This window comes from Sapajus apella, unplaced genomic scaffold, assembly GCF_009761245.1.
Source record: "Sapajus apella isolate SASKATOON/1434 unplaced genomic scaffold, GSC_monkey_1.0 scaffold89, whole genome shotgun sequence".
In the NCBI taxonomy this organism is placed as follows: Eukaryota; Metazoa; Chordata; class Mammalia; order Primates; family Cebidae; genus Sapajus; species Sapajus apella.
Genome location: NW_022437029.1, coordinates 1433458 through 1443861, shown reverse-complemented (window position 1 = coordinate 1443861; position 10404 = coordinate 1433458). Strand labels below are relative to the sequence as shown.

Here is a 10404-nt window from a genome sequence, read left to right as displayed (position 1 = left end):
GAAAGAAAGAAAGAAAGAAAGAAAGAAAGAAAGAAAGAAAGAAAGAAGAAAGAAAGAAAGAAAAGAAGAAAGAAAGAAAGAAAGAAAGAAAGAAAAAGAAAGAAAGAAAGAGAAAGAAAGAAAGAAAGAGAAAGAATGAAAGAAAATGGAGGGAGGGAGGGATTTAAAAAGAATGCTTATACATGGGAATGTAAAATAGTACCACCTCTGTGGAAAACAGTATGGAGATTTGTTAAAGACTGAAATGCAGACTTTTATCTACATTTCCATCAATCCCACTACTGAACTGGTGAGTATCTACCCAAAGGAAAAGATGTCACTATCTTAAAAGGACACCTGCACCTGTATTTCTCACAGCATAATTCACAATTGCAAAGATATAGAGCCAATCTAAGTGCCCATCAACCAATGAGTGGATAAAGAAAATGTGGCAAATACACACCATAGAATATTACTCAGCTATAAAAAAGAATAAAATAATCTGTTTTGCAGTAACTTGGATGGAGCTGCAGGCCATTATTCTAAGTGAAGCAACTCAGGAATGAAAAACCAAATACCATATGTTCTACTTATAAGTGACAGCTAAGCTATGAGTATAAAAAGGTATACGAAGACAGTAGTATAATGGAATTTGGAGACTCAGAATTTGGCAAGGTCAGGTGAGGAATAAAAAACGACATGTTGGGTACAATGTGCACTACTTGGATTACAGGTACACTGAAATCTAAGACTTCACCACTATACAATTCATCCATATAACCAAAAACCACTTGTACCCCAAAATCTATTGAAGTAAAAAAATTTATTAATCAAATTAAATTAAAGTATTTATTGAGACAAATAAAAATGGAAACACAACGAAACAAAACCTATGGGATAGAGCAACAGCAGTCTAACAGGAAAGTTTATAACAATAAACATCTACCTCAAAAATATCCCTCTCAAATAAACAACCTAATGTTGCACCTCAAGGAAGTTGAATAACAAAACAAACAACATAAACTAGTAGAAGGAAGAAATAATAGAGATCTGAGCAGAAACAGAGAATACAAATACATAAAAATATCAATAAAGCAGAGTCCCTTGAAATGATAAACAAAATAGACAAACCTATAGCTAGATTAAGAAGAGAGAAGACTCAAATAAAATCATAGATTAAAAAAGGAGAAATTACAACTGATGCCACAGAAATACCAAGGATCATAAGAGACTGCTGTGAACAACTATACCTTAACAAATTAGATAACCTAATAGAAATGAATAAATTCCTGGACACATACATTCTACCAAGGTTGAATTATGAAGAAATCTAAAATCTGAACAAACTAATAATCAGTAAGGAGATAGAATCAGTAATAAAAAAATCTCCTGGCTGGGCGCAGTGGCTCATGCTTATAATCCCAGCACTTTGGGAAGCCAAGGCAGGTGGATCACCTGAGATTAGGAGTTTGAGATCTGCCTGGCCAACAAAAAATGACCATATGAGGCAATCCATTTGTTAATTAGCTAGATACAACCATTCACATATATATTCTTCAAAGCATCATGCTGTACATGATAAATACATACAGTTTCATCTGTCAATTTTAAAAGTAAAAAAGAAAGGATGAAATTAAGCATTATTTAATACATGGACTGACAATTGCACGTCTCCATAATACACATATATTGGGGGCACACATGCCCATTTTCTACTGATAGGGATGTAAGATCAAAGCAAGCTCAGAGACCTGTGGTTTTTGTGGGGCCTTCAGAGCTGATGCAGCCACCTCAAAGGACAAATGGCAGCATGCTGGTTATTTGTGAGTACTGTACCTTCACAATGTGGGAATCCAATCTGTGACAAAATCTGTTTCAAGGTCAATTTGTTGCTCTTAAGCCCATGCAGTTGAAGCCATGTCTCAGATGAAATGAGCCTCTGCTCAGCCAAGTCTGTTTTGGTGTTACTCCATCCCTCTTGCCTCTGCAGCTGCTGCTCAGAGATGGTAGAAGAAGATGAGCCTGATTTCTCCATCTCTGGATCAAGATCTAAGTCACATCAACCTCCTGTAAGGGCAATTGTAAACTCAGATTTCCTGAAAACTTGGAAATAATCTAACGCCAACAGAGGACTGGCTTAACATAAATTACAGTACACTCATGAAGTGGAATTCTATTTATCAGTTAAAATTATAGATGGATATTTGGTAGAAAAGAGAATAATCACATGAATTGCTAAGAGGTATCCATAAAGTTCAGTATTCAAATGTATATATACACAAAAACTTTTAGAAAGATATACCACAACAGGTTTAGAGTACTTTTTTCTGTGTGGTGGTAGTATGTGTGGTTTTTGCCTTTTCTATAGTGTTGAAATTTTTGCATTATTTGAATATTTCTAAAACGGGATTTACTTTTTTTTCTTGAGACAGAGTCTTGCTCTGTCGCCCAGGCTGGAGTACAGTGGCATGATCTTGGCTTACGGCAACCTCTGCCTCCCGGGTTCAAGTGATTCTTCTGCCTCAGCCTCCTGAGTGGCTGGGATTACAGAAGTGTGCCACCACGCCTGGCTAATTTTTTGTATTTTTAGTAGAGACAAGGTTTCACCAGGTTGGTCAGGCTGGTCTCGAACTCCTGCCCTTGTGATTCGCCCACCTTGGCCTCCCAAAATGCTGGGATTGCAGGCATGAGCTACCACACCTGGCCAGGATTTATTTTCATAATCAGAAAACTACAAAGCTCTTCCATTTTCGAAAAAAATAAACACTTGCTCCAGAACCTTCACCACACATCTATATTCCAATTACAATCACACCTCATTGCTCCCAATGAGTATGAGAAGGATAAAATCCTGACAGGTTTTTTATGAGTCGAACAGGTGTAGTGGTTAATTGGGAGCTGGTGGCAGCTGGGAACCAGAGCACAGCTCAGCCCAGCTAGAATACATGTATCCACTTTCTGAATGTTTTATTGTCTGGAGTTTTGCTCTACAATTGGACTTAAGCATTGTGGCCCATGTAGCCATCTGTTCTGGGATCAGCTAGACCCAAGGCCATGTGCAACATATTAAGCGTATCTAGACCTGCCTAAATATAGCTAGTGTATGCAAGAGGAAAGGATGGGGCCAAACTATAATGCAATCTTAACCCGCTCACCACAACTGGGCAGGTGACCTGGAGGAAGTGTAGAAAGTTCTGCTTACTTCCGTATCCAGACTTCTCAATGCATGTAAACTGATACCCTGAATTGTAAAACTTTTAACAATGAAAACATGTTCTTGCCCTATTTCTAAAACTTTAACTGTATTTCCTAAAAGTTTCACTGTCATGACATGAAAATTCAGTCAAATGCAAAAATCAGTTGGACCAAGTCAGAGAGGTTTTATACAAAGAAGTTAGAAGTGCCATTAGCAAGCACTTATTTAACATCAAGTTATGTGCAATTTACATTTAATCCTTATAATAACCTTAGGAGGCAGGTACTACTCTTAGTTTCATTTTACAGATGAGGAAACCGATACAGAGAGGGGTTAATTAACTTGTCCACAATCTCACAACTAGTAAGTGCTGGAGTTGAGATTCTAAACCAGGCCATTCAGCTTCAGGGTCTGCATTTTGTGATCTTTAGTGTAATAGAAGCAATGCAGCAACTTCCATTTGTTGGTCCTTTTATATGCTCCAGCTCACAGCTTCTTCATAACCGTATCAGCTACTCATTAGTAACACCACTTATATTTGAGGAATCAGAAGCTTTGAGGATTTAACGAACTTGCTCACAGGTTCTGCCACAGCCAGTAAGTAAGAAAAGCAGGAGTCAAAGCCACTTCTTAACCACTCTGCTCTCCTTACAATTAACCTCCTCCAGCCAGGTCTTACGGGATAAGCCAATCTGCTTTCCAGTAGGACTGCATTCTCATAGGGCCCCAGGTCCTCATCAGAATGCTCATCTTTATTCTCAAAGCTCAGACTCACTAAGCTTCTTGGCTTATCATTCTCAAGATTTTAAAGATAATGAGGCTGGGTGCAGTGACTCATGCCTGTAGTCTCAGGACGTTGGGAAGATCGCCTGAGTCCAGGAGTTCAGGACTCCCCTGAGCAACATAGTGGAGAACTCATCTCTACTAATTGTTTTTTTAATTAGCCAGGTGTGGTGGCGCTGTAGTCCCAGCTACTCAAGAGGCTGAAGCAGGAGGATTGCTTGAGCCCAGGAGCTCAAGGTTGCAGTGAGCTCTAATTGCACCACTGCACTCCAGCCTGGGCAACAGAGTGAGACCTTGTCTTTAAAAAATTAATTTCCATTTCAAGGTTTATGTGAATTTGTATTGTCCACATATGTTGAGTTATAAAAGTATACAAATTACTATGATTGCTGAAGATCTGTCCTTCTTTCTACAAAGGCTCAATTTGATGAGAATGTTACAATATTATTTGGAGAGCATCATGTAGGAGTGGAAAAGTTTAGAATCAAAACTCAGTATAAACCCATTCTGCCACTTTAAGGTGATTCCACCTCTCTAGGATAGTGATACCACCTGCACACCCTAACTGCCAGGGCTATTCAAGGAACAGCTGTGCTGATGTATAAGTTATGTGTAGATAAGCATTTTACATATTGGAAACAGCTATGTACAAATAAATGATCCAAAAGTCATGGTTCCTTAGTCATTGTATTTTGTTTCATAGACCCACTTTTTTATCCCCAAGCCTCCAATCATATTGAGCTAGAAAGTTTAGAATCACAGAACATGAAAACAAGGGCAGACTAATACTCTTCAACTTTCTTCTGAGGATCTTTCCACAAAGACTGGAGCTGAAAACCTTTTAAATTTGGTTGGTTGTTCCAAGAAACCAGAAAGGGAGGCTCAGAAGAAAATTTTTTTAACTATTTCATCATTTCAGTTAATTTTGCTCTTTCCTGAAACACACTCACCTCCTACAATATTCTTGCTGAAGGGACTACTAGGTTTAAAAGGGAGCACTTTTACATAAATTGCCCTAATAAGATTTTGTAAAGTGGATTTTGGACACTTAAGGAGGAGTTCAGAAGAGTCACAGGTGTTGTTTTTAAGCTAAAGGGACACGTTTTTGATCTCAAACAAAAGGCAATCAAAAATTCTCCAGCATTGCTAAGGTGCATGCCCCAGTCCCTTTTGCACTCATATGACTTTTTTAAAAATTAATTTAAAAAATTAATTTTAAAAAGTGGGGGCAGGGGGTGGGAATTGGCTCTACTGGATCTAAGAACCTGAATGGTTCAGTCTGATTCAGATCTTACCTCCAGGGTTTTGTAGCCTGGGAATATTTGTATTGTCTGAAATGAAAGCAGCCAGGAAAAAAAAAAAAAAGGAAGTAAAGGGGGAAAGCGAGAAAAGGCATCTCTCAACAGAAGGAATCATTTCACTCAAGCGGGATAGGAACTATTCTGTCAGAGCAATGAAGCCTGCTGAGAGCAGGGACCTAACAAAGTAACCCCCTTCTCCCCACTGCACCCCCAGTAGCTCACCTGGCTTTCCACCTCCATGCTGGTCTCAGATGGCTCTCCTATTCGGACTCCTAGCCTGCAAGGCTCGTTTCAAATGCTGCCTCCACCATTAAGCCTCCCCAGAACTCCTTAGCAACATTCTGCAGCCCCTCCCTGGGAAAACCCTAACTTTTGCTTTGATATATCATCACTATGGTCTTGGGTACTTCAGGCTTGTCCTAGCTAGACTTAAAGATGGTTCAGCTCATGCCTGTAATCCCAGCACTTCGGGAGGTCGAGGCGGGCGGATCACCTGAGGTTGGGAGTTCAAGACCAGCCTGACCAAAGTGGAGAAACCCCATCTCTACTAAAAATACAAAATTAGCTGAGCATGGTCGCACATGCCTGTAATCCCAGCTACTCAGGAGGCTGAGGCAGGAGAATCACTTGAACCTGGGAGGCAGAGGTTGCAGTAGCCAAGATCTCACCATTTAACTCCAGCCTGGACAACAAGAATGAAATTCCGTCTCAAATAAATAAATAAATAAGACGGTTCAATGACTACAGAGACAAACTACAGGAAGATTCTCAGCACAGGGCCTCATACCCAGCAGGCACTCTATGTGAGTTGAGATGAATAAAATTGATCACTCAGATTTACTGAGAGAATCCCGATCTTGTTCAAAGAAGGCAAATATTCCTAGTGTTAATAAGACTAATATCAGGAAACAGCTCTTTAAAAAAAGGGATATACTGGCCGTTCGTGGTGGCTCACACCTGTAATCCCAGCACTTTGGGAGGCCAAGGCGGGTGGATCACCTGGAGTCAGGATTTCGAGACCAGCCTGGCCAAACCCCACCTCTACTAAAAAATACAAAATTTAGCCAGGTGTAGTAACACACGCATGTAATCCCAGCTACTAGGGAGACTGAGGCAGGAGAATTGCTTGAATCCAGGGAGCAGAGGTTGCCATGAGCCGAGATCATGCCACACTGCACTCCAACCTGGGCCACAGAGTGAGATGCTATCTCAGAAAAAAATAAAAGTGATATATTATTTTCTGGATAAAACTATGCTATTTATTTATTTACTTATTTACTGTTATTCAGAGTTTCCTCAGCTGAGATTATTATAAAGTAGGAAACCAAAGAACCCAGAAGTTGGAAACAACATAACAACATACCCAAGTTGAACACTGCCCTAAGGTTTTTTTTTTTCTTTTTCTGAGACAGAGTCTCACTCTGTCACCAGGCACCAGGCTGGAGCGCAGTGGCATGATCTCAGCTCACCGCAACCTCTGCCTCCCGGGTTCAACCAATTCTCCTGCCTCAACCTCCCAAGTAGCTGGGACTACAGGCATGCGCCACCACTCCCAGCTAATTATATATTTTTAGTAGAGACGGGGTTTCACCATGTTGGCCAGGATGGTCTCAATCTCTTGACCTCGTGATCCGCCCGCCTCGGCCTCCCAAAGTGCTGGGATTACAGGCGTGAGCCACCACGCCCGGCCACCCTAAGATTTTGTTTCTTTTTTTTTTGAGACAGAGTCTCACTCTGTTGTTGCCCAGGCTGGAGTGCAATGGCGGGATCTTGGCGCACTGCAATCTCCACCTCGCAGGTTCAAGCAATTCTCCTGCCTCAGCCTCCCAAGTAGCTGGGATCACAGGCATGTGCCACAATGGTCGGCTAATATTTGTATTTTTAGTAGAGATGGGGTTTCACCATGTTGGCCAGGCTGATCTTGAACTCCCGACCTCAGGTGATCTTCCTGCCTCGGCCTCCCAAAGTGCTGGGATTACAGACGTGAGCCACCATGCCAGGCCAGCATTGCCTTAAGTTTTAAAGGCCATCCCAAGAACCATACAGAGTTTGGGGAAACAGGAAAGTGTTTCCTTAGAAGAAGAAGGAAGTGTAAAAGGAAAAACAAGGAAGTGAAAGTCTGAGCTGAAGATGTGAGCAGGCAAAGCTTTGGGGAAAACAGAAAGGTTAAGCTGGCAACAGTCTCAGGGCCTCAGCTATCTGAAACGGATGTTCCCGGGCTTCCCTGGGCTACAGTCTTGTGAAGTCCTCATGCCCTTAGAGAAAAGGTCGTATGTGCTCGGAGGTTCAGGGACAGTGCTGGGTTTAGAGTCCATTAATCCAGTTTAGACATTCAGTAAGCTTCTAGCTACTTTATTATCAACACCTTAAATTTCCTATATCCCTGTTAGTTTCTGAAAAAGAAGTCTGGGCTAGGTGGATATCTCTCGTGATTTAAGTGAATTTGTGAACAATGATTGTTCCAGGAAGAAAGGAAACTGGGACAAAGCTTCATGATGCATCCTGATGCAACTGTTCCCCAGAAAACCTTAAATCTCCCCCCATTTTTTCTGCCCTTAAGAGACAAGTCTTGGTTGTGATCATTGGCTCAAATAATGTGGACAGAGACAAGGATATGAAATGGACTGTCCTACGGTTGAGAAAATAGTCAAGAAGAGAAAATCCGAGACTACTTGGAGTGCTTTAGCAGGGAAGGTCATTGCTGAGAAGAAACGGAGAGCTTCCAAGAAAATGAAAGGGAAAGCTCTACCAAATAGAAACTAAACTTACCTATTAAGTGTTATTCCCATAAAAGAAGGGTGAGAGAAAGTGATATGATTGTGAAACCAAGTAAGTGTGGAATAGGAGGGAGCCAGAGGCCTTTCCAGGACAGAAAGTTGTGGGGAGCTTTATTGCAAGCAGATAGCTTTGGCTTTTAGACTATACATATTTATCATTATGTACAGAAAATGTGTTTATTCTGGTTCCTGTGTTCCCTCCAAAGCCCAGGCGGACTTCTTCATCTTAAACTGCTGGCCTGTGGCATAGACAGAAACTAGGAAACCCGCTTCTCCACCAGAGCAGCTGGGCGTGGGCTGGGCTGAGGCGCGATGGAAAGAGCTCTAGAGTAGGAGAGGTCAGTACCTTGACCCTCGGCTTGACCGGGGTAGCAGACGGTTAAGTGGGCCGGGGCAAGTCACCGAGATTTCCTGGTACTGTTTCCGCGTCTGTAAAGTGGGCATGTAGTCCAGTTCGGAGATGGCATCCTTCCAACACTTCCCTAGGCGGCTCGTTGGAAGGCTGGGCACCTCGGCGGCTCTGGCGCGGCAGGGATCGCTCCCACACTTACTAGGCAATATGTCGGGTGGAAGACGAGGCGGCTCCCGCTCAGGAGCTACCCTCCCATCCTCCCGGGCCCGCCTGACCCGAGAGGGCGGGCGAGGTAAGCGTCCCGCTGGTGGATAAGGCAGCGATTCCGGCGGGCGAAGGCTGCGCGCCGGGGGCGAAGGATTCCAGCAGTTCGAGGTCTCTGTGACCCGCGCCTCTGGTTCCCAGCGCGGCAGGTTGACGACCGCGTCTCCGCGGTTGCCTGGACACAGCCAATCACAGCGCGCCTCCCGGAGCCGGCCCCGCCCACAAAGCGCGCCCTCAGTTGGGGGTGCTGGCTGGGGAACCCTGGGCCGAGGAGGCGGGGCGCCGAGGTAGTCCGCGAATCAGGTACGGAAAGCTGGGGTCCAGGACCACCCGGCCCGGGACGACCTTCACTCCCTACTTCCAAGTAGAGGCCACGCTAGAGGGACAGAGCGGATGTCCTTGCCCTTGCGCCTACTGTCAGTGGGAAAATTAAAAACAGCGGAGAATATGAATGAATGAATTAACAAATACACCGATGAGCCGGGGCAGAAAGACAGGGTGCTAATAGATGGAGGAGGCAGAGGCAGAGGAAAAGCCAGGAGACTGCGGGGAGCGCTACAAACGAACTTCTGTTCATACTTTTCAAGGTGCAGAGCATGGACCCCTGCGTAGTTTTAATTTTCGCCTCAGCACTGGGAGGCGATGCTCTCTTCCTTGTGCAGTTCAGGGAAAGAAGCTTTAAAAGAGGTGGGGCAGTTCGTTGTAGCTCAGACACTGCACGTGGGCGGAGCTGAGACAGACGGGAGGGACAGCGAGCTGCAATTTTGCAATTGTGGAGGCAGGGGCTGTAGTTGCCAAGAATATTCTTACGTGTTTGACATGACTATTCCTATAGGCATTATTTTCTCCATTCAGCTTTGTTTCTAATCTTTGTTTCACTGTTACCTTATTAAGTAAGCAAAAGGCTCTAAATATATTCGTTTTTTTCCAGTCACTAGGAAATAAAATTGTGCTTATGAAAAGCATCTTTAAAAATCTTAATAAAAGATCTCACACTAAGTATTGTTTTTAGGGTACTGGGATAGTAAACGATTTTACATTTTAAAATTGAAGAACTTACCAGATCATTTGCAGGTTTTCTGGTCAAAGATCTGATAAAACATAGTTAATGTTAGAACTGAGTCATTCTGTCCCCAAAATAAAAGGCTGCTTCATCCACAGGGATTTATTTCCCCTGCATTCTTTTAATGGCTCTATCATTTAAAAAGTACTGAAAGATTTGATTCCATATCACAAATCATTCCTGGCAGTTATTAGAGCATATGTGTTTGGCCCTGTAAATGAAACCTTCCATCCACACCACCAGAAAACAAACAAAAGCTTGATAGTACTGAAGACTGTTCAGAAGGGAGTAGTATACCAGCTTCATCCATATTTGTTAATCCTTGCTGTTCACACCCAGCCACACTAATATTCCTGGGTCACGGGGGTGAGATAGAGCACACAGCAACACACAGCCAAATGCCCCGCCTCACATGGTCATGCCAGGCACACCTGTTCCCACCTTCACCCCATGCCTGCTCCTTTCCCTGGGACACCTGCCACATACGTGCAAGTCACCAAGATGATCTGTCACTGTCTTTGATGTTTATGTGCCTATAAGCATACATTCTGATGAAAATGTTAAACATCACTTACTTAAATTGTAGAATGATAAGTGAGGAGAAGTTTAAGGTCATTTTGAAGCATTACATAGTTGATGTGGACTTCAGTTTAGCTAGTTACAGAATGGTTTTCCTCATTTTTGTTTGT

General features: G+C 42.9%; 1 protein-coding gene across 1 annotated transcript in view; it reads right to left on the bottom strand.

Moving 5' to 3' along the window:
* The window catches only part of VWA3B (von Willebrand factor A domain containing 3B), a 241472-nt gene extending 232637 nt beyond the window's left edge, over nt 1–8835 (bottom strand). The window contains exons 1-2 of the mRNA XM_032255362.1: nt 8588–8835; nt 1816–2046 (exon numbers count right to left, since the gene is read on the bottom strand). Of these exons, the coding sequence (XP_032111253.1) occupies nt 1816–2014 (199 nt within the window). The 5' untranslated portion in view covers nt 2015–2046; nt 8588–8835. The remainder of the gene's footprint in view (nt 1–1815; nt 2047–8587) is intronic.
* Nucleotides 8836–10404: the final 1569 nt, after the last annotated feature.